Source organism: Drosophila biarmipes, chromosome 3R (assembly GCF_025231255.1).
Source record: "Drosophila biarmipes strain raj3 chromosome 3R, RU_DBia_V1.1, whole genome shotgun sequence".
Taxonomy (NCBI): Eukaryota; Metazoa; Arthropoda; class Insecta; order Diptera; family Drosophilidae; genus Drosophila; species Drosophila biarmipes.
Window position 1 is genome coordinate 12,412,001 of NC_066616.1, and position 23,982 is coordinate 12,435,982.

Below are 23,982 nucleotides of genomic sequence, written 5' to 3' on the forward strand. Positions count from 1 at the left end.
TCAGCTTATCGAGCGGACAGAGCTGTTCAGTGGGCCATCTTTCCCGCAAAATATTTTTGGTGTAGTATTGCTTATTTTTTATTTTTTTGGCTTTAGAAATTGGTTAATAGATCAAATGTAAAAGTTGTAAAATAATATCGTTTTGAATAATATTAAACCATCTTTAAAAACGTGGGGTTTCAGTACGTTTCATAAAATGCAGCCATGTTTCAGCTTGTTTTCCCGCTAAAATTTTGTGGCACAGAGTGGCAACTCTAACAGAAGTCTACACGAGCTATCACTGTTCTGTTAGCGCATAACAGCTGATAGTCGCCCAGTAAACATAAACAAATGTTACAAGAACTCGAAAAGTAATACATTACAACAAAATAAACAAAAACCCTTCTTTGGGAGTAAAATAGATGCTTAGAAGGGCGTGTTATTTTTACCTGATAGTTTAAAGAACTACTTTTTTAGTAAAGTAAGCCATTCTGAGTATTTACTGATAAAAAAGTTTGTTAATCATAACTTAAAACAATTTTCAGATGGGAAGATCGACCACTAGAGCGTGCAGGGATACCAGCTCAAAGGCCACAACTAAGGGGACCAAGGATAACTCGAAACGATACCGCGAGAAAATAAAAAAGGACCCGATCAAGTTTGAGGAATATCGGGCTAGAGAGGCTGAACGAAGTCGCCTGTATCGCAAGAAACTGAAGGAAGTGGTTACGAAGAACAAGAAAGTTCTTAAAACAAAGAGAGAAACCGATCGAATCAGACAGCAAAGATATCGTGAGAAAAAGAGGGAGGAACTCGCTAATCAGAAGTCGTTGGAAGAAATGTTGAAGAAAGTTGAGCGGGCCCTGCCTGCCAAGAGTGCTCGAAAGATTGAAGTCATTAAAATATTATACACAAAGTATGTGGAACAAAGCCCTGAACCCTAAGTAACCTAAGAAGAGTGCTACACCATCATACGTAGGTCAATTAGAAATAGGAAATCTCAAACACAAGATGTCTTTCAAATGATATTTATAAAGAATTCAAATATTTACAATCTTTATAAACTTCCTATGGACTCTTTAATGACCAGTTGGAATAAATAAGAACTTTACAAATAAAAAAGACTTATCTTTAAAACTAAAATTAAATATTTGAAGTCTAGAGTATCGGGAAATAATATGTTTAACACTATTAAAAGAAAAGGAATTACTTTTTGATACAAAAGAAAATACGTAATGGTTGAGGATACACCGATTTATCAAGTAAGTTCTTACAACTCTTCTTGGATGATTCATATTGGATGAAACGAAGTCGGCTCACCCTAATTTCTCGTAATTAGCATTATGCTTGGTTGGAGTTCGAGTGTTGACCTAATGTACGCCGCTATGTAATTAATACGTCTGCTTGAAGGAAAGTAATCACGAGTCCGTGCAAAATTGCATAGAATTAACCTCCTTTTATGGTACATTGACTTTCGCCAGCGTTTAAGCCGCTTTGATTATTACTCGCAGATTAGGTAGGCCCAGACTCGGGGCGCGGTGTGGGCGCGAAAATTGAAAATCCATGAAAACCTGACCCCCGGCATGAACCCAATGTTGGGCCTTTGGTAAGTAATTTTTCATTCCCGTGAACGGAAGTTACTCATTTCGAGTAAATTTGGGACACGTGCCGCGATAAAACGCGAAAACAAACAAATAAACATTTTGTTGGAACTTGTGGACCTGGTGGAGGGAGGAACTAGCCGGCTCATAATCTTGTCGGTGGTTATCAGTAAGGGTTCGTTCGGATTTTAAAACACCATCGATCGAGTATTAAAAACTGTCAGCTGGAGTTAACTTTTATTAATCAGATACGAAAGGGAGTAAATAATATTACTAATATGTTCATTTAGTTCGCTATCGAAACCTAGCATCGACAGATCTTGCATCATTGATAGATACATATCTCTAAAATCCCTACCAACCCCGACTCCCAACTGACTCATAAAATCATTAAAAACCCATTGCATTCGACCCTTCGAGGAGCAAGAGTAATTATTCGCAAAGGTCAGGCATTTACATTGAGATTGCCCTAATGACAAACAATTGAAAATTGCATGTCCGGCCAGGAAGTCCAAGCGGGGCTCGACGCCCAAGAAGGACTGGTTTCAGAAAAATTGCATTTTAATAATACAACCAGTGGGAACGCGATTAAATTCAGTCAGTTTTAATTTGAATTCCAATTAAGGAATGTCACTCAGGTCGACTGACACACACACTACCTGATCCACCTTTTCTGCAGGTCCTACGACAAGTTCAGTGCTCTTGAGGGCGCAAAAATGTATTAGAATAACTTAGTGAGGTGCATTTAAATTGGCGTGGTTTTTGTGGTGTCAGGTAGATTCCCGTGGAGAACTCGCCCCGAGAAAGGGGGCTCAGCACTCAGTCTAATTGTGGGTCAGTTCGGGCGGCGTACTTTTTGGAGAGGCCAAGCCAAGTGGAACTCGGCGAACAGGCCGAGGGTAGCCGACCATTCTGGTGATGTCATGGATTGCGTGCAGCGGAGCCGTCATCAATGGTCGTCTCCAGGACCTGCTACTTGGGCAATTTTGTTGTTGAAGTTTTTGGCGCTTTGGGGCTACCATAAGAAATGGTCGTAACCCATAATCAGTGCGGTTTAATCGTGTTCCCCCCGCGGGGAACCCACATACCTCCGCCCCGAGACCAGGGGCATCTCCGGCTCCCCACTGACCGCCGCATTTCTCGGCTGGGCTGCATTGATTTTTTGTAGAACCAGGTACCTACTCCCGCGTTTTCGGGTTTTATGGCCACCATCTAGAACTTTCACTTTTTGATGTGCGTAAATTTGCATATTGTCGGACGTTATACAGGGTGTGCACTGGCCTTCCCTTCCCCCTGGACTTTGGGTGAGTAATGAATAACGTCCGACGATGATGACGCCTTGGTTAATGAGTTTCTGCCCTCTCCTCTAGATAGGTCATTGAAATCGTCATGTTTAAAGCCAAATGAATGGGTGGACGAGGTATTTTCTCGGTTAAATATACCAGAAAATGCATACTAGAAACTATATGGCTATGGTCTTGCACACTCAGGGCACTTTTGAAGAGCTACTTGTTAGAAAGCTAAGTAATGGCCCCATAAAAGGCGTTTTATGATCCTTAAGTTCATATGCATTTAGAAAGCTTTATGGGAAGGACGAGCTATTTTTGCGGTTATTGGATGCAATGCAACTAGGAAAATAATTCGGCCTGGGTGGTTGCGACCTAAGAGATTTATTTTTAAAGGATAAAGATTCCTTTTCATTTAGAAATGGTGCTGAAAACCCGCGCCTATTCAAAATGGCTATTTATGAAACTCAACTGATTATATGTTTATGGATAATTTTAATGTAGTTACGTAAAATGTTAACATCCAAAGTGGCTCTAAACTCAAGTGCTGCTAAGGAGGCCATAATTATAATCCCCCCCGAGGATTCAATGACGTCCTAACCTAACCACGCATGAGTTATTATAATAAGTTCGTGAGCTTTAGCATTTCGCAGTTATTTTTATGTTTCCAGTTGCTTAGTCCTGGCCAGCATGACATGCGAATCGGGCTGTTCTTGGGGCAGGGCAGACCCTCTGGCCGAGTCCGAGAATGTCCCCCAAAAGTGTCGCCTCCTTGCCAGAATCAAGGTGTGCATTAACAAATGAACTTGAAATGTGTAATCGTTATACGGCTTGGCACACACATATTTAGCATGCATTTAGCTGCATTTAGCTGGCAGCGTGGAGAGTGATAAATTGGGAAAGTCATGGAAAGGTTATTTGGTCAAGACTTGGCAAAGACAAGGCTACAACAAGTAGCGGCTATCGACGCGCTCGCCTTGCAGCGCATGCAACATTCGGGGGCAAGGAGTGGAGGTCGCTCCTCAAAGGACTAGGCCACCTTTCGGGGGCTCCTCGCCTCGGGGGTTCGGCGGAGTGTGCATGTCCAGGAACGCACGAAAACAAACTTGCATGCAGCGGAGTGCCCGGGGTGTGTGTGAGTTCGCAATTAGACGTGGCCATAATATGGAATTAAGTCCCTTAAATTGGCATTTTTCAAGAGCCTAATGCGGACTGGGGCTTGGAGTTATAATCAGCGGGAATATGATGACCTCTAGGCATGAGTACTCCCCAATATGATTTCGTGAGAAAATTATATAGCGCCGGGCTGGTCCTAGAAACTCCACAGTCGCACTAATTAATCATCAGTTAAGACCAAAACATGACGCCCAAATTGTTGAAAGCGAATTAGTCCTTTAATTACAGTGGTCTTTCTGCTGGGCAGAGGCGTTTTCTGGGGCTCTGGGTGGAAAAACCAAGGGGCGGCGACTCCAATTCGCTGCAGTCTCTGATTTGGTCGAAAGATTTCGTGAGTTTTCCATATAATTTTCCTGCTTGTTTTCCGTTTCTTTGCTGTGGCCAGCAACATTTATCAATAATGTCAAGAAATATATATCCGAAATAAATTTCGGTCCTTGCGGCAGGCCGAAATGCTTGTTGTGGTCGCCAGCTCACCTGAATAATAATTAAAGGAATTTATTTTTACATATAAATGTAAATATTTCGCATTTCGTCTGGCGCGCTGCGGCAGGATTTGCGTAAATGGCGAAAGTACCATGGTCAAAATAATCGGCCAGTCGGATATAATTATACGTTTCTAGCAGAAAATCGAGAAACGGCACTAAAAACTTCTTAATAAACCGATTAAAAAAGCTAAAAGTTATAAGGGTTTTCATTCCATCAACAGTTTTAAATTTTTGAATATGAATTTCAATGACTATATAAATAAACCACGAATTACCTTAATTTTTTTCAGAAAGAAGTTACAACAAACATTCTTTATGATCATGAATGATAAAAAAATAAAAGAGATAGGTGAGATATTACAAAGCTTATATTATTATTCATAGTAAATGTATTTTCTGAACTCTTTTGCTCACAGTTCCTGAGAGTTTATCAACACAATAATGTTATTTGAAATTACAAGGCATCTCCCTCGGGATTATTTAATGCATTCCATCGTTCTCGGACCCGAATCGTGTCCTAATTAGTTATATCCACCGATTGTCGTGAATTCCTTCTGGAAAGCCTTCCGTTCGGCGTGCGTGTGCAAAATAAATTCGCTGCGATGGCGCGCGTTTAGTTAAGGGAAAATTGTTTATGCTGTCGCAGCGATTAAAACAATCGTTTATAAGGCGATCGAGGCGGCAGATAAGGAGAGCCGGTGGAGCAGTACAGCTTGACATTTTCGGAAGGGTCAGTCGGAAGGGTCCGAAAATAAACGATTCGAATAGCAGAGGAATTTGTGTAGCAAATTGGGCGAGTGTTTCATGTCCAAATTGACCTCAAAGTGTGAATTATTGACTCGCTCCTGGAGGGGCTGCATCGGGGGGTGAGACAGTGGCAGACATGCCCGAAAGTTTCGCATCCGTTTCAGGCTGTTCGATATGCACCTAAATAGTTATTTGCCAAATTGGGCTGGGGCGGGGTCTGCAACCTTTTCCCTCTGCTCCTTTTTCGGCTGCAATCGAAAGTGAAAACTTAAAAGCAACAAGCAACCCACTCATCTGGGCAATTCAGAAAACGTAATTAGGGCCATGCACCGCCCAAAAGAAAAATAATCATAAACAACGACGGCTGGGCTGGGAGAAAACAGAAGAATAATGGCCAAAATAACTATTTGGCTTTGACTAACCAGTTTTTGTTGTTTCTGGTGCGTGCTAATGTTACACTTTATTGTTGTGGCTGTTGCCGCTCGACTCCGCGGGCCCCAAAAAGTAGGCTATGCACTGGCTGTGTGCCTCTAATGCCTTCGTCATTATTATAGTTCCCCCACCCAGGCGCGCCGAGGCGAGGACGAGAGGAGCACGAGGTCGGCCCTCGCCCTCGCCCCTGCCAGCAGCTACAATAAAAACAAGTGCACGAAGGTGAGGCAGCTACAAAAATCCATCTTCGTTAACAAAACTCGCTCACGAAACAAAGGCACCGAAGCAGTTACAAGTGCGTTGGAGCTCGCTTACCATACACCATATAGCGTATACCGCCTGGCGAATGCCATATACGAGTACGGCCCAAAACTAATCCCATGCCAGTGGAAATTCCGAAATCTGCCCGGAGATTCCGTTCCATCCACCTCCCTCGCAGCGGAACGTTAATGTCGTGGAATACCCTTCGCCGACTCGGGGGATCTCTTAATTATGCATGCAGGTGTCTGTCCGCCTGGAATCGCATTTTATGGATGCCCCGGAATCCGTGAAATTGCTGAGCTGGAGCTAGATAGTGCGTGGAAACAATTTAAAGGCCACAGAAAACTTTATTGCGATTTTACAACGATTAATATTAATACAAATACCCCTTTAGTATCAGTTTTTGTGTGCCAATTTTTGCTTGCGTCAATAGAATCGATAAAAAAATAAATATACAAAAAACCTGAATGCCTATTGCAATAACTCGAAAATACAGTTGTTTGCTAGATTTATTTAAAAAAACCAGCTCGTCTACAGAGCACACATTTAAAATAATTAAAACAAATGGGAGAAGCTCTTTTAAGTCTTAAATGCATGACAATCTCTTTAATACTTTTATACAAGCACAACTAAAAAGTATAGATAATTCTCTGTTGTTCTAAAAAATATTCAAGAAAGTACAAACAAGCTTGAGGTATTTAAGTAGAATACAGGTCGCCAAATACCTTCATCGCTTTGAGTTATAAATAAAATATTTAAAAAAAGAACAAACTAACCATAAGATAACGCATTTGAATTTTTATTCAATTCAAAATATTAAAAACATATTTAAAAAGTTAAAGTTTGGCTTATAATTAATGTATAATCATTAAATAATTATATTTAATATGATATAATGAATGCTTATTAAAAAAGTTGATATCTATTAAATAGAATAACTAAAGCCTACTTAAACGAAGTTTTTTTTATATTAATTTAATGTATTATGAGTTCAAGAAGAGTATCTGAGAAGCTCCCGTGCTTTGAAGAAAGGGGTTTGCTTCTTGGCTAGCAGGTGAGTGAGTTTTTGGCAGGGGTGAGGGGTTGAGGGTGGGTGGCTGGGCAGGTGAATGGGGGGCAGGTCGGTGTGCGCGAGCGCCAAGTAGCCAGCGACGTCGAACCAACTTAAGGTCCGTGTGCGCCGCGAATTCTTCACTTGCATTTCGAACGCGCAGGCGACTGGTTGGAGCTACCGTGGTCCCAAGGCCCCAGCGAGGAGTGGAGCTACCGAAACCGAATTCCCAAAGTATTGGAGATTTTTGGAGTGACGCCTCTCGTGCGGTTTTGTTTTGCTTCGGACTTTCTAGCATAGCGGAAACAATTTCGGTGTGAAAATTTGCATAAAATTACCCCGCGAAACACACCGACATAGAAACGAAAAACGTTGGGGAAACCGCTTTAAAGCCTGTGGGCAGTTTTCAAGCTTTCAAAGTGCGTGTGTAACCAGTCGGGGTCCTGTGAGTTTATATAACACCCGAAATCACCTTCTTCGGGGGCAAGTGGCCACCTCCCAGTCTTCGCCTCGACCCAAAACTCGATAAATTGCGTCTACAGAATGCAGCCCCTGAAGCGCTTCACACAGTGCGGGAGCCTGACCATGCTCTTCGGCATCTTCATCATCCTCTTCGGGGTCAGCTCCACGGCACTGACCACCTTTGGCAAGACCAACAACCAGCCGCCGCCCACACACGTTCCCATTGGTAAGAGCCCCCGGGGTTGGCAGTAAAAACTCTAATAAAAGCCGCTGGCAAGGTCAAGAGGGCTCCAGGGCTCTAGAGTGCCCCACAAATATAATGATTTCCGCTTGAAAACCTACCATAAGTTTGATAGCATGTATGTAGTTATGATTATTATACTTCCAAATTGAATATATGGTCTGAAGTCTAATCAATATAAAACAAATCTAATATCAGAGGAATTTTTTGTGAAGTAAATAAGATTGAGAAGTTGTAAAATTTTTTATTGTGATATTCAGAAAATATGCTTTGATGGTTATTTTAACAATAAATTTAAACTACTTATCTTACGATATTTGTGGTTTCAAAACAAATCATTTTTGAGTTTAGGATTAAGTACTTCCAAGCAGATTTGATTTCGAAATCGTCTTGGGGCTGGTAATGATTTGTTCTCCCAACTTCAATTTGACTGATAGCCAATTAATTGGTAATTAAGACACTCCTATAAGTACTCCTACAAATAGTCAACAGCCAAGTTTGTCTGATCCAATCATTTGTCATTCGATTGACTTTGTAGCCACCCATAAATAAATGGAATAATAATTATGGCAAAGCGCCAGCGATTGAATGACACGACACAGAACAAAGTACGAGCACAAATCCGAATCGGGAATTGATCAAACAAGTCACTCAAGTGCAATGACAACCCACGCTCCACAAATCCCCGACATTAGGAGGGGTGGCGATGGGGGTGGTAATAGCTCTGTGATTGGAGTTGGCAAACAGGGAGGTACCCAGATAGCCCGACAAGCAATGATTAGTTGGTAAAATACCAGGCAATAATCACACAATTAGTGGGCCATTAGCTGAGCAAACCGACAACTAATTTGCCTTATCTTTCCCTGCTAATTTGTCCTTTTTAGTGAAAGGACGAGAGTGCAGTGCCCACGATGACTGCACGGCGATAGATCGCACCAGCTGCGTGAAGGATCCCAATGACTACAAGCTGCGCTGCCTCTGCGGCGACGACTCCCCTCCTTCGGCGGGCAACTGTCCGGATGTCCTGAAAGGTAATAACCTGTTAAACACTTTTTAAATTATATTTTCCATCATAGAAGAATAAAATGTATACTAAATATTAAGCCAATAGCTTAAATTACATGTTATCTTAGTTCTATAGGCTGCTTACAACATATCCTTTAAGTTGTCAATAAGGTATGACAATAAACAGTTCCTAAATGAACTATATGAATAATACCTAAAATTAATTAAATTAATTTGAAACCCAGAAAATGTTAAAATAAAGCTGTATTAGATATTCTTTGATACCTATCATATATTGGGAATGAAAACAAAAGAGATAGGATCCCCATGAGTCCCAGCCTTGTGAATTGTGTATATTAATTCGGTGTAACTATTATATTTCCTCGTGTTATAAGATATTCCTTTTCATGAATTTGTGCAGCTACTTTTGTAGAATCCCCTAGCTAGATCCTGGAAATAGAACAGCCAACAAAAGTCAACTAATTGCTAAGACATGCACATTACATTTATTATTTAAGGGGCTGCTGCCTTCTTGGAGGCCTCCTCGGTTCTGTGCCTGAGCATCAAGTGCTGTTCAGGTGATGTGTCCAAGGCGCCACCTAAATGAGAATTAAACAAAGCATCCTGCCGGATGGATACGGGGTGCTCTAAGTAGTCTTGCCCCACTCCCTTTCACTATTTGCCTGCTTATTTATTTAGTTTTCGTGCGCGATTCACACTTGCTCCCAGGATCCTTGGGCTCTGTGCCCGCCATTGTTGGCCCTCTGGTCCGACAGTCCTCCAGTCCTCTGTCCTCTAGTCCTTACGGCATGCAGGACATTCTTTAGCTGCGCCCAAAAGGACCGAGAGGCAATTGCGATGGCGGAGGCTCTCGCTTTACGGCAGCGCAATGTCGATGCCGGATTTATGTTAGGATGTCGTGACTGCGACTGGGAGCCCAAACGAGGGCCCAAATGGGAAGCAAATGGTAATGGGAATCGCCGCAGTGCCAATTTGTGACATGCACAGCCCAGGAGAAATGTTGTACGCGATTTTTGCATGCATATGTCCGGAGCTTGGAGCTTGGCACTGGGAAAGGGTTCTGTCCAAGGCAGATCTCTTTCTAGCGGGGAATATTGTAACATTGTGCGGAGCTGATCTTTTAAAGTATTGTGTGTTTTTATAATACTATTTAATCTGTATTAAGTATAAATATAGGGAGAGCCTTCAAAGATATACATATCCGACTTTGGGATAGAGATCAAATTTAATGATATACTCGATAAGGTAGTCTTATAAAAACTCTAGTTAACACACATAATATTTCTTTATAAATAGTGAAGCTTCAAAAATATACATATCGATGGATTTTTCATTCCATTTTTTTTTGGAAAAAGGTTCTAACAGATTGATTATATCCAGTATCTTGTTCAGAGTTTGAATGTAATGTGTAGTAAATATTTGATCACCCTTAAAGTTCTATACTCTTGTATTCCTTGTCGTTGGCAGGCCTGCGTCACAAGTGCAACAGCAACAACGACTGCGAGGACGGGATGGTGTGCCAGTACGAGAACAGCAACCGCACCATCGGAGTGGCCAAGTTCATGTCCAGCAAGACCAAGCTGTGCCTCTGCGACAATGACAACGGCTATGTGGAGGACATCCTGCACGACATCTGCAGTGGCGGTAAGGACATGCACATACCCAAGAATATAGATTTCTTATACATAAACAATGGCGCGAAACCTAATAAGATAAACACTTACAAAGTTTGTGTTACCTTACACACAATTGTCAAATAAATAAATATATTTTAATTTAATTTGTTATTTTTCTTTCCATTATCAGCATGTATTTAAGTCCTGCTCCTAAGTCTCAACCCCTTTTTCTTGCAGCCAATTTCCAAGGCCTGGTCAGCTTCTTGGTCTCGATCTGTTCGCTGCTGGCGCCCTTCTTGGTATCCGCCCACATGCGAAAGCATTTCTAGAAGGCGACCGGCGGAGCTCGAAGTAGTTTGGCGTTTATCTCCCCTAGTGATCCATCAAATGTGCCTCAGTGAAACCAACAGAAACAAAAGTCATCTTGCCCTCCCCCCTCACATATGAACAAAGGAAAGTCGAATCTTTGAAAACCATGAAAGGAAATTAAGAAAGTCAGATACTCGTCGCCATTAGCCTAAAGGTCGTTCTATTGTATAAGTTTCATATGTACCACCGTCAAATTTATTCGCTTCTCACGAAAAGTTGCGTTATATACAATATACATACTTATAATATCTGATAAATGTTTTCTATAGATCCCCTATCGACCTTAGTCAGTACTCCTTACACTAGTCAACCAGAAGTAACTTTAGATCAGATGTTTGGCACCATTTTATTGTAATTTTATATGTGTGTACGTGTGTCCAAGAATAACCAGGAAACCAAAGATATTATCTACAGATAGGCAACTTCTCTGCAGCACTGTGAATTCAGATCGCTTACATTGCAATTACAAATGTGAAACATTTAATTTTTGTATGTACTCAAGATAATTAGCTTTACGAGCTCACAGCCCACAATCAGAAATTTATAATAAAAAACGAATATAAGAAAATACATAATAGGTCAAATAATATTTGAGGCTGCAGCAACATTGACCTCTTGTCTCGATTTCATCTCAAAGTTGCCGGGCCAGTTAAGAACTTCTCTCATTAAAACCGTTTTCTTCGTAGCTGTTATCTATACTATTTAATAAAAACCTTTAAAACCAAAGGGCTGTGTATATAATTTTGTTTCGGATTACAAAAGCTCCAAATACAGCTTGGTTATGCAGCGGTATGCTTCATTGGCGGTCCAGTGCGTCTCGAACATATATTTCCCAGCTGGAAAAGGCACGATTTTTGGGAGTTCTCTGTTCACCAGTTCAGTGGAGAACCTGTCCACAATAAAATCATGCTACATGGAGATAGTAATGACAGTCGTTATACAACTGAAAAACGTATTATACTCTTACGTTAAAGGGACAGGAGTGATTCAAGCTGCTGATGTCCTTGATAAGGTTGTAATAGTATCTGGCAATTGGATTTGACCTCTGGTTCTTCACAAACTTGCAATAATCAATAGATGTATTATACAAAAAGGGCTTATATCCATTCTGCAGCTGGTACATTCCAAAGTTAATCTGGAAGAAGACATTTCATCCATAGATCCATTAGCTATGAGTCTGTCCGGCTGACTTTCATACTTTTAATGGGCAGCTTGAACACTTTTAGCTTGGCGGAGACATATTTTGATGTTCGATTAATTGATTTCAGAAAACAATATTCGAACTCGAACGCATCTTTGTCCAGAGATATGCACTTGAAGTTTGTAAAGTCGAGTCGCGAATACACCTGTAACTTTATTTTGAGTGTCTAATAGAGCAGTTCTTTTTGATTAACTTTTGTAATAACTGACCTGATTTATTCCACACAAAGTCAAAAATAGACCAAGCCAAAAATATTTTACTAAATACATTTTCACGGGGGTCCCAAGCTAAACTAAACTAACATTTTTTTGTAGACAGCAGTCACCCTATTCAGTTCAGCTACCGTCTGTGAATAATTGGCTTGGTGACAATTAAAGTGATGATAATAATCCATCAATTATTTGAAATTCTTGCATTATTATTGATATTTTGGAAAAAAAATATTTACTGTTGCAGTCGACTGGAACATACATTTATCGCAATTCTTAATAAAAACAGATAAGTTTCAAACTTAGATACTTTCATTGTTATTCAATAAGAGAGACAAAAGAAAATTTTACACACACTTATAAAGTAGTAACTTTGGTGCTAGTTATACCAAAGTTACTTCTTTATAAGTGTGTGTAAAATTTTCTTTTGTTCCGGGAAAACAATCTAGACTAATATAGAAAAAGATAAAGCTTGGTAATCGCGCGGTATCGTTCGTTGGCGGTCCAATAAACCTCAAACATGTAGTTCCCCGTCGGGAAGGGCAATACTTTTGGAATTCGGCAGTTAACTATATCTGATGAGAACTTATCCACAATTATGTCATGCTACGGAGGGGAAAAAAGTTGTAACTCGGGCTTAAAATCCAACAATCCTCTTACATAGTAGGGACATGAATGATTCAGGTTGCTGATGTTCTTGATAAGGTCATAAAAGAACTTGGCGACTGGATTGGACTTCTGGTTCTTGATGAATTTACAACCGTCAACGGTAACATTATACAGAAAAGGTCTATATCCATTGACCAGTTGGTGCAGTCCGAAATTAACCTGAAAATTACAATTTTATAACTGGGGAAGATCCTGGGGCTTGCGCGACACAAACCTTTAAACTTTTAATGGGCAACTTGAACACTTTTAACTTAGCGGAGACATATTTTGATGTCCGATTTATTGATTTAAGAATGCAGTATTCGAAATCAGCCACTTCCTTATCTAAAGATTTGCATTGAAAATTTGTAAACTCAACCAGGGAATAGATCTATAAATATCTTTGAAATATAAAAAAGTATCTTAAGGGTTTACCCTATACCGACAAGATTTGTTGAAGAAAAAAACAGCAGAAAGCCTAAACAAAAACATTTTGTTGAATACATTTTAGCTTAGGGATGTCTAAAGTGAAACTGAAAGACAGTTTTCCAGTATGCGCCAGTCACCTTTAATTATTGTGCACTTCCAGTTCAAGCGATATTTGTGAATGGATACGGTTGGGCTGCAATCAAATAATGAGTGCGATTATTTTAATTTCTTTAAACGTTATTTATATTTTTTAAAAAGAGATGATCAGCATTTTGCAGTCGACTGGCACAAGGGAACATTGCCTGTTCGAAGATCACCAAAAGTACCATATTATCCTACCGAAACTTTTTTTCCACGTCCATCCATTTTGTACTTATCCGGTAAAATCATTTTGGCATTGCCTCAGGAAAACGAAGTTACTCCTATTACATTTATTTTAATCACAGATAAATATATATGACTAAGTGAGAGAAAGGTATAACTTGACCACCGCGCGGGTTATGTCATAAGCAATCCAATGCATCTCCACCATGTAATCTCCCTCTGGAAAGGAAAGTACATTCGTAAGACGGTGGTTTACCAACTCCGTGGAAAGCTTATCCATAACAAGGTCGTGCTGATAACAAAACAGATTAAAAAACCTCTTTAAGAATCGATTTAAAATGCATACGTCAAAGGGACAAGTATGGTTCATGTTGGATATATCCTTGATAAAGTCGTAAAAGTAGCTAGTTATCGGATTGCTCTTCCGGTTTCTCAAAAAATTACACGCGTCCACGGTTACGTTGTATAGGAAGGGCCTATAACCACTGAACCGCTTGTAGAGCCCAAAGCTAACCTGAAAAATCAGTACATTGTCTTACTAATAGTTCAGCATATATGGGACCACGTACCTTTACTTTGGTAACGGGAACTTGGAATAGTTTGACCTTTACGGTAACGTACTTGTAGGATCGATTTATAGCCTTTATAGAGCAATACTCAAAATCGGAAAACTCCTTATCCAACGAATCACACTTAAAGTTCGTAAATTCGGTTCGAGTGGAAATCTTTGAAGGTTTTATTATTAAAAGGTAAAATAGAGCGCTTTGATCTCAGTACTGACCAGTTTCAATACCGACAACATTATTAGGAGACGAATAAAACAAACGCACATCATATCGGATCGGCAGACCTGAAAAACTAAATGATACTAGTTCCTATTATTTGAAATATAGCAATTTATTGCTCAATGAGTCCTGATTTTATCGTTTGGCAATTAAAAGACTTTTTTTATTTAATGAGTAAATAATTGTTAACTATTCACAACAACTAAATCGTTTTTTGATTCAAAATTTATGATGAATACCGAAAAAACACTACCTAAGATAAGAACTCAATCTGCGGTAATAGCAATCCACAAGTAAAAAGTGCGGATACAAAATCTGTGTCAAATACCAAGGATGAATTACAGCCCGCATTTTAACAACTAACTATGAAATCCATTTAACTGCATTTTCAGCGCTCCCAAACGATCGGTTATCCAACCTTAATCGATTAAATGCACGGCATTGGGTATAAATAGATTGGCGTAGATTTAATGCAGCGCAAAGTTATCAATATGTTAACAAGTTGGCTATTTTGTAATGCCAACGCCTTTCGCTGGCCCCCGTTCGGCGGTTACTTTCAAATTTCCCACAGCCCACAGAGAGAAAGAGAACTGGAGAAAGAGCGGCGAGAAATGGGGAAACTGGGCATGAAAAGCTCCCAAAGCTCGGCTCTCGGATCACAAAAACAAACAGCGCCACGCTGCCGAGCACAATTACGCGACCGGCGGCCTCCGAGAGGTGACAACTTTCGAGGGCTTTCGAAAACCCGACCGAAGACCTGAAACAACAGTAACGGCTATTTACCTAACCGATTCGGCCGTGCGATCCGTCGGATCGTCGAGGAAAACCCAGCAAAGCGCAGACATCGCGTGTGTGCGAATAACTCATAAGCCCACCATTTTTGCTTTAACTTTATGGATGCATTTCGGCTGTGATTTGCATGCAAATTTTGGCATTCGCAAAAAATAAACTCCGAAAGTGGTGCCGTTTTAATATTCGAACAACTATTATAGTATCAGAACGCGCAGACAATGAAGAACCGAAGGGGACAAAATTAGATTTGAGGTGTGTGCGACGCGCGCCAAAGTCAAAGCCAAAAAATCACATTTCCGGTGGCCACAAATCGTTTGAGCCAAATTCAATAGAGCCAGAGGCATTCCAAGTGTAATTGGGCTATTACGCCCCCTCCGAGCAGCCGACAGAGGTAAGCCCATCTGAATTTTTCCCCTCTGACATCAGATAGTGACAGAGTTATAGAGGCGCCGACCTATAGAGATGACTGTCAATGGGACGGACGCAAACAGTTGGCAGCGAAAATCCCATTGCGAAAGTTGTTAAACCGATTTGGCCCGCATGCGGTTTTTAGCGTCTCCTTTCTGGCCAGCCCATTGACGCAATTTAAACGGTCGATTAACATTTACCACTGAACGATTAATAATTTGTTTACGACTCCCCCGAAGCCAACGCCACATGCTAATTGGCATTATGGGAGGCCAAAAAGAGTTGCTAATTTTATGATCTCCCCAATGAAGTGTCAATTAAGTGAATCATTGGGTTTTATTTTCGATGGATTTTCTGTTAGCGCATCCCTAATAATTTTCGAGTAAAAACACCTTCTATCTTACCCAGTAAAGTAGCAGTTTAGCTGCCCAATTAGTGCATTCCAGAGATTGTAATGGGGCAGTGCTTATGGCTTAGGACATGCGAATTCGGCGATAGACTACGTGACTTAAGCGCGAGAACGTGTTCGGAGCGGAGGTTCCCTAAATTGGGCGGCTAACCAACCCCAACATGCGCTCGCAGTTTGCGTCTAGTCTATAGCTCTAGTATAGTCTATAGTGTAATATAAATAAATGACCCTTTCCATCAGTTCTGCAATAAAGTTTGCAATAAAAAGGACAGTTTTCTTAAGATAGCTAAGGTGTTAGCATCCTCCTCCGCCTTTAATAATCCGCATTCTTTCCCAAATATTCTTAAGAGCTTCTCCGTGCTAAAATATAATGTATTGCGGCTTGAACTGGTTCAGTTCGGTTTTAATCACCTCTGACTTGAGCGTCACTTGCGTATCTTAAACAAAAGATACAGAAATCTGAATGAAGCTTTGGGCCTGCAAGTATTTGGACTTGGGTAGATAAGATCCCGCACAGATTCCGGTTGCGGTTTTCTTCGATGCGTAATCGTGGGGGAAACGCGTTTTGCATAAAAATCGCCAGCCTATCAAAACCGCACACCATCAAAAATAAACAATCAAAACAACCAAGTCATAAATATTCAAATCAAACAAAAGCCGGTAGCAGTTCTCCCCCTGGGACCATTAAACTGAAAGCGAATGCATAGTCTGGTCGTCGTCTAATATGGATTATTAAACCCGTTTTATGGCACTTCAAATTTAATTTTGTTTACCATGCGATTAATCACTCATTTGATCAAAATTTAATGAACTAACGAGGAAACCGCAATTGTGGTTCTTAGCAGGTTATTTAGTTGCTTCAGTGGAATTCGTTTGTTTAGGTTTTGGAGAGTCTCAAACGTTGTTCCTAGAACGGAGTTCCCAGCAAATTAACTGCAAATAAAATTCTGGGTAAATAAACAGTACATTTTTGACAGATTCGCCTCGGATGACTCCAACATTGACTTAAACAATTGAGTCTTTCACAAAAGGTGGGCTAAAAATAAGCCCACTGGGTGGGTGGCTTATTCTTAGAACACATTCCATATGAAGGTCGAAAAGAGAAGTAACTTGCAACTGGATACTGATAGATTGTGTTGGGTCACTAAATCTGAAAACTATTCTATTTGCACGATCACGTTCCGCAGTTTTAAAAACTATTTATGCCCATCAAATAAACTAGCCTTGTTTTTGTAAGCCAAAACAACCAACCAGTCCCTTTGGTAATTTTCTCCGAACTGTGCCGGTTATCTAAGCCAACACAAATGTTTCTGCATGCGGATCAACATGTTGTATGCGTGATTTTCTTACGACAACTTGTAAGTGTGCAAAAGCCAACCGAACACACCCCTTCTCCACCTTGCACCGTGTTAAACACAGCTTTCGGATATAATTGGGCTGCGAATAGAGCCAAAACAGTCAAAAACCGAAAAGTAAAACAACAAACGAACGCATTTCATTGAAATGGGCGACATTCGATGTGATCGTACTGCCATCGACCACGCCCTTTTGTTTTGAATCCGAAGTCATGCGAAATATATTTTGCAATTGGCCCTGTAATTTGAGGAGGGCAAAAACGAAAAACAAACAAGTTTAAAAAGGGTAGAGCAAAAACGAAACAGCAAATGTAATTGAACAATTAATTGATCATTTGTGCTTCCTGCTTTATGGTGGGCTTATTAACTTGATTATAAGGCGATAATAATACAAAAACCGCAATCTTTGATTTCACCCAAATGGAGTGTAAAATGAATTTTGTATTTTTCGGAAACCTCTTGAGACCCAGATTCCTGGGGAGAAAGGTCGCCCACCTGTGGGGTGAAGAGTTCGAGCACGTGGCAATGGCGAGATATATGCAACATTTAAGTGCGTGCGAGCACTCTTTAATTGCATACCAGCAATCACTTTGTTGAGGAAGTTTTTTAACTTAATGGCAATTAGCACAAATCTCACAGCCAATTGACTTACACGCCCACATTTCGCTCACTTTCTAAGTGTGTGCTTAAGTAGTTAAAAATAAACCAAAACAAAGCCGGACAAAGGGGAATGCCTTTTGGGGTGTATATGTGGAAGACTTTCGTTGCGCCAAGCGGCAGCTCGTTTGACATCATCCAAAATTAGCCGAAATCTCAGCAGCTGGAGAATCCCCCAAGATCGCGGTCTCCCCCCCAAGATCGGATCTCTGAGGTCCGAAAAACCAGTTACCGGCATCTTGACGTAGCTACATGAATCAAATTATACTATTTGGCCAGCTGACTGATAGTATTCAAGTCATTGGACTGCGTTTAGGAAACAAATGCACAACAAAAACCCACGAAAAAAGCCCCAAACATAAAGTGGTTTGAAAACGTGTAGGGGAGTTATTTCCGACGAATGTCGAGACCTAGGCGATACCCAGTAAATAATATATTTTTGCTACAGCAACTTTGAGATTACTTTCTGTACATTTGTTGCATTTAATAAATTACAATCCATTAAATGTAGTTTATTACCCATTCAACACTCTGCATTTTTAAATGCCCAATAAACCCCTCGAACATGGGATATCAAAAACATAACCACTTGCTTCTCCGTCTCTGAACTTGGCCGGGCTATAAAGACAGTGATATTTATGGCCTTTTATCACATACAGCCCGTTTCAATTAATTTAAATATTTCCATTTGTCACAGCATCAGCTGTCTAGGAAGTTTTTGGCGTATTTGCTTGAATTTCGATGTTCATCTTGAATTTCAAGTGCAATGAATCTAAAGCGCCGTAAATAATATATTTTATGGGCAGAGCTCTAAGGCCTTTAAGCCAGCGTGTGTAGAAAGTATCAATCTATTTCCTTTGACTCGTATCTGGTACAGTTTTGAAAGCATTTCAAGCATTTACAAATGATGTGTCGCAGAGTTGGCCCACAGTCTGCGATTTCCATAGCAAAACAATTCGACCCCAAGCTGTCACTTAAAGCCGAACATTTAAATATTTATTTACCCATGACATTTTTGGTATCGGCTTTTGTTTGGCCACCAAAGGGTCTGCGCTTATATAGTGTCAAGTTCATCTAGAAATATTCCGAATACCTGCAAGTTGCAACAACTATTTGTGAAATGGACTTGCCTCAGATTAGCAGAAATATGTGAAGGCTTAGAAATGGTAGTTATTTGTTAGCCCAACTGAAAAATGTGTTTCCTGAAGTGCATGCCAAATTTATCAGTATGAAATTGATTATCATGTCTGGGAAATTAATGCAAGTCGGCGCATTAAAAGAGAAGCAATTAGCACTGTCGAGTACTTGTTAATAAGGCAATAGCTCGTTAATTTCACTTGAGAATATATGCATTTATGGTAATTGTATTGAAGCAAAGGTCTGAGGAGTCTCTGAGGTGCACCAATGTGCACCACTCGGTCACGCATTTGGAGAGTGACTTTGTCTGCAGCCGAGTGGTCCGGTCGAATCTGGTTTGGGTCAGATCTTAACACCTGACTGACACCGCAGGTAACCCCCGACTAGAAACTGCTTGAAGACAAAGAAGTAGTCTCTACCTGGGGCTGCAATGAATGGAACATTTTCTCCCCCTAAAAAGTCCCGAATTTTAATAAGGTATCTGGGTAACTTTCCATTCCATTTGTTTCAAAAACAACCCAGAGAGAGAGGCGGTGAAATGATAAACAACAGCTCACGTGTTCGCCGAGTGTTCCCTGAAATGCCGAGCCAGCAAATAATTACGGACTGATTCGAAAAGAATTTACAACTTCCTTTTCATTCTGCTGCCCGAAGAAAAAGAGGGAAATTGGAAACCCGGGCAGCAAGTGCTCGAAAGAGACGAACGAATCACGCTATGGGAACCTCGTTTTTTTCCGATTAGACCCCGAGTTTTTCTCCATTTCCCCTCGTCAGATTATCAGTTTCACAACCCACACAATGCCGATCATCCCGGGTCCCAAAAAAAAGAAAAACAATAACAATAACAGGCCAGATTGAGACCCGAAACTAAACCCGACTCGAAAATAGTTAACAAAAACGACGAAGACGACGAGAACAATAACAGCGAGACGACAACAAAGTTTTGATTTTTATAAAAGACAAGGTTCGCATCAAGTACAAAACAGTTTCGTTCGAAACGCTGCCGTGTGAAGAGCCAAGCAAGCAGAACTGAGCGCCCGAACAACGAGCATCTTTCAGATACCGCTCTAAACAACCGACTCGGCACATCCGTACGCCCTAGATGCAGCCATCTATGAGTGCCACATATTATATCTAGTGTCACCTGGTGTCATCCGCCGGCTCTTATAACTTTTCGGAGACCCTAAACTAAGCTTGTACTCCGTACGCAGTGTTTGTTTTGATTTGAGGCTGCCATCGTCGACACCCCCGCCCCAAAGATGAAGTCGAACCCGGCCTCGGATCACGTTTACTTCAACGACGGATTCAAGTGCTCGACGATCAGCATCAGCACCAACCTCACGGAACCGAACGGGAGCAGCAACAGCGTGGGATCGCAGGGATCCAAGGAGTTCATCCGTAAGTCTATGCCACCAAAAACAATTAGAGATTGTCTGAGGGATCTCAAGATATTTTTAAGTAAATCAGGTAGACCAAGGATACGTATTAGATCTGTTAGTAGGATTTAAATGGGAGTAAGGTTTATAAGTAAGTAAGGTTTATCCTAACTCCCCACAAACAAATAAGTACAATTGATTACTCTAAAGTGTGCAATTTGAAGAAATAAAGAAGATTAGCATTTATAAACAAATGAATATTAATATGCATTATGCAACAAGTCTTTTTATAACACCTAAACTAAATGTTCATTTTAACGTGAGGCAAGCAAGAGCAGCAAATACAATTTATTTATTATTTCTTTGACGAGTTACCGTAGATTATTTAAGTGACTTAAATAGCTTAAGCAATTTTTTGGCTATTAGCCGGAGAATTATGAATTGTAAGCTCAAATTAAAATAATGATTCTACGGCAATGATTTGTTCGACTCACGAGAGGCAATACATATAGGGTTTGAAATCTTTTTAACTGCTGTTACCCAAGCTACTTAATTTAGAAAAAAACTTAAAGCTGCGAACTTCAATTTGATTCCATAATTAGTTCCCTGTTAGCTGCAATTAAAATACTGGAATCCAGCGAATTTTTCTGGCAAGCAAAAAACGGGGCATCAAGTATACGCCTCGTGCTCTCCACTCGGTGATAAATGCAATTGTTTGCCACGTTTTCTCAGTGGCTCAGCTTTAGCTTGGGCCTTGGCAATGAAATTCACGTAGATCAGAGTGAAAAACTAAAGCAATTAAAATAACTGAAAGCAAAACAGAAATACTATAATATGCGAGGGTGGGAACCCGCAAAAACCGACCTGCAGTACGTGATTATGAATTGGTTCTGTTATCGTAGGCATTTTAGTCATTTCATTAACCCTCTTTTGATTTCCGCCACCTCTGACTAACTTTTGTACGCTTTCTTTTGACCTTTCCAGTGACCGAGGACGGCAAGAAGGTGAAGCCCCCTCTGAGCACTCTGGACTGCACCCGCAGCTGGCTGGAGGACTGCCAGCGACGCACCTTCAATCGCAAAACCCTGCACAAGAGACTGCCGATCCTCGGCTGGCTGCCCAAGTACAACAGTCAGGATGCAGTGGGCGACCTGGTGGCCGGAATCACCGTGGGTCTCACCGTCATCCCGCAGGCGCTGGCCTACGCGGGAATAGCCGGACTTCCAGTAGCTGTAAGTCCAAGATGAATCACAGATTTTATGAACCTCTCCATTTAAATGTATTCACTAGTGTCCATGAGTTTATGTGAAGACACAAGATAATTAAAAATAAAACATGTGATTTTTAATAGTCTTTAGTATTTTGTAGTCAACTGTTTATCAATTTATTTCAACACTCAGTAATAACTCGTTTTCTTAGTTACAAAAGTAAGCAAAGATCATTTGGTCTACAATTCTCCGTTTGCTAGACTACTTTCGCCTTATAAATCAATTTCAATATTATTTTCCTCTCTAATTTTTAAGGCCGCTTCATCTTTCCATATTGATTTAAAGTGCAATTGAATTTTCGTTTTTATTTCGATTAATGTAAACTGTAAAACAATAACTAATTTTCCTTCCCTTATTTCAGTATGGATTATACGCCTCCTTTGTGGGCTGCTTCGTGTACATTTTTCTGGGCAGCTGCAAGGATGTGCCCATGGGTCCTTCGGCCATTGTGGCCCTGCTCACCTACCAGGCGGCCCAGGGGTCGTGGCAGAAGTCGGTGCTGCTCTGCCTGCTCAGTGGAATCGTGGAGCTGCTGATGGGCCTCTTCGGACTGGGATTCCTCATTGACTTTGTCTCCGGCCCAGTTTCGTCGGGCTTCACCTCCGCCGTCTCGCTCATCATCCTCACCTCGCAGATTCAAAGTGTGCTGGGCATCACGGCCAAGGGTAACACCTTCGTGGAGATCTGGGCACAGGTGTTCCACAACATCGAGCACACGCGGGCTGGGGACACGGTGCTGGGACTCACCTGCATTGTGGTTCTGCTGCTCATGCGCAGTCTCTCCTCCTGCCGAATCGGACCTGCGGACGAGGCGGAGTGCTCACCTCTTCAGCGGGCAGTGAACAAGATCATTTGGATTGTGGGCACTGCTCGGAACGCCATCCTGGTGGTGGTCTGCTGCTTCATGGGCTATGTGCTGCACAGCGAGGAGCACGGAGCTCCATTCCGCGTGGTGGGAGACATCCCACCTGGACTTCCCAGCCTCCAGTTGCCGCCCACCTCGCTGAGCGCCAATGAAACCAGCAATGGGGTGGCCTTGGGATTCGTGGAGATGGTGCACAGCATGGGCTCGGGCCTGGTGGTGATTCCTTTGATCTCGCTCATGGAAAACATAGCCATCTGTAAAGCCTTCGGTGAGTGATTATACACCAAATTAAATCGTTTTCTTTGCTAATAGATCATCCTTGTAGCAAATGGCAAGCCGGTGGATGCCTCTCAGGAGCTGATTGCCATTGGAACGGCCAACATCTTCAACTCCTTTGTCCAGGCCTTCCCAGGAACTGGAGCCCTGAGCAGGGGAGCAGTCAACAATGCCAGTGGAGTCCGCACCCCTCTGAGCAACATTTATTCCGGCGGTCTGGTGATGATTGCCCTGCTCTTCCTCACCCCCTACTTCTACTTTATTCCCCGCCCCACCCTGGCAGCCATCATCATAGCTGCAGTGGTGTTCATGATCGAAGTCAAGGTGGTCAAGCCCATGTGGAGATCGAAAAGTGAGTTATTCACTCAGCCAATAGAAGATTCATACTTTAATGTAACTTTAAAACCTTGCAGAAAGTGATCTGGTGCCTGGAGTTGGAACCTTCGTGGCCTGCCTCGTTTTGCCCCTGGAGTGGGGCATCCTCATCGGAGTGGGATTGAATGTTATCTTCATTCTGTACCACGCGGCAAGACCGAAGCTAACCACCGAGCTCCTGACCACTCAGTCGGGTGTGGAGTACTCCATGATCACTCCCGATCGTTGCTTGATTTTCCCATCTGTGGATTATGTGAGGAACCTGGTGAACAAGCAGTCCATCAGACAAAATGTCCCGGTGGTCATAGATGCCTCTCATGTCTACGGGGCTGATTTCACAACGGCCACGGTTATAGACTCGCTGATCAGCGACTTTAACCAGCGGGGGCAACTGCTCTTCTTCTACAACCTCAAGCCGAGCATCTGCTCCATTTTCGAGCAGGTGTCGGCGGCTCAGTTCGTGGTCTACTACCAGGAGCAGCAGCTGGACGAGCTGCTGAAGGAGCGGAACTACGTACAGAAGCGCATGGAGACGGCTTGAACTCCATCGCCACCTCAACACGTGATACAAATGGCTTAGTCTAAGTGTTTGTTATTTATGTGTAAATAGAATGTGAACAAATTGTGTAGTATTAGACGCAGCACAAACACTATTAGTACTTGTAAGACGACCAAATAAGTTTATTTTTTAATTAATAATTAAAAACGAATGAAAAAAGTTTGGTTTTCTTTT

The 23,982-nt window shown here is 41.5% G+C and overlaps 5 protein-coding genes and 1 long non-coding RNA gene across 7 annotated transcripts; 3 read left to right on the forward strand and 3 right to left on the reverse strand.

The window, feature by feature from the left end:
• The first annotated feature begins 299 nt into the window (after positions 1-299).
• Positions 300-1,127, forward strand: LOC108030999 (uncharacterized). Its single transcript, XM_017104199.3, has 2 exons — positions 300-460; positions 525-1,127. Exon 2 carries the CDS (start codon positions 525-527, stop codon positions 921-923), a length of 399 nt encoding a protein of 132 aa, XP_016959688.1. The 5' UTR covers positions 300-460; the 3' UTR covers positions 924-1,127.
• A 6,048-nt stretch (positions 1,128-7,175) lies between these two features.
• On the forward strand, positions 7,176-10,821 carry LOC108032226 (uncharacterized). The gene is made up of 4 exons (XM_017106089.3): positions 7,176-7,709; positions 8,609-8,755; positions 10,218-10,394; positions 10,604-10,821. Exons 1-4 carry the CDS (start codon positions 7,565-7,567, stop codon positions 10,693-10,695), a joined length of 561 nt encoding a protein of 186 aa, XP_016961578.1. The 5' UTR covers positions 7,176-7,564; the 3' UTR covers positions 10,696-10,821.
• A 183-nt stretch (positions 10,822-11,004) lies between these two features.
• LOC127011575 (uncharacterized) lies at positions 11,005-12,257 on the reverse strand. The gene is made up of 3 exons (XR_007764654.1): positions 12,146-12,257; positions 11,703-12,081; positions 11,005-11,644 (listed from the first exon to the last, which is right to left on the reverse strand). It is a non-coding gene; the product is annotated as an uncharacterized LOC127011575 (long non-coding RNA).
• Positions 12,258-12,595: 338 nt separating this feature from the next.
• Positions 12,596-13,612, reverse strand: LOC108031000 (uncharacterized). The gene is made up of 4 exons (XM_017104200.1): positions 13,562-13,612; positions 13,029-13,184; positions 12,806-12,973; positions 12,596-12,751 (listed from the first exon to the last, which is right to left on the reverse strand). The coding sequence occupies exons 1-4, from the start codon at positions 13,610-13,612 to the stop codon at positions 12,596-12,598; spliced, it is 531 nt and encodes a 176-aa protein (XP_016959689.1).
• Positions 13,613-13,682: 70 nt separating this feature from the next.
• Positions 13,683-14,379, reverse strand: LOC108031001 (uncharacterized). The gene is made up of 4 exons (XM_050888846.1): positions 14,328-14,379; positions 14,116-14,271; positions 13,893-14,060; positions 13,683-13,838 (listed from the first exon to the last, which is right to left on the reverse strand). Exons 1-4 carry the CDS (start codon positions 14,376-14,378, stop codon positions 13,683-13,685), a joined length of 531 nt encoding a protein of 176 aa, XP_050744803.1. The 5' UTR covers position 14,379.
• Positions 14,380-15,037: 658 nt separating this feature from the next.
• LOC108032012 (sodium-independent sulfate anion transporter) lies at positions 15,038-23,968 on the forward strand. 2 transcript variants are annotated; one of them, XM_017105812.3, is made up of 6 exons: positions 15,038-15,514; positions 19,864-20,487; positions 21,450-21,697; positions 22,095-22,866; positions 22,924-23,226; positions 23,288-23,968. In XM_017105812.3, exons 2-6 carry the CDS (start codon positions 20,349-20,351, stop codon positions 23,788-23,790), a joined length of 1,965 nt encoding a protein of 654 aa, XP_016961301.1. In that variant the 5' UTR covers positions 15,038-15,514; positions 19,864-20,348; the 3' UTR covers positions 23,791-23,968. The 2 variants fall into 2 exon arrangements, with proteins under 2 accessions (XP_016961301.1, XP_016961302.1); XM_017105813.3 differs by having other exon boundaries at positions 20,301-20,487.
• The last annotated feature ends 14 nt before the right edge of the window (positions 23,969-23,982 follow it).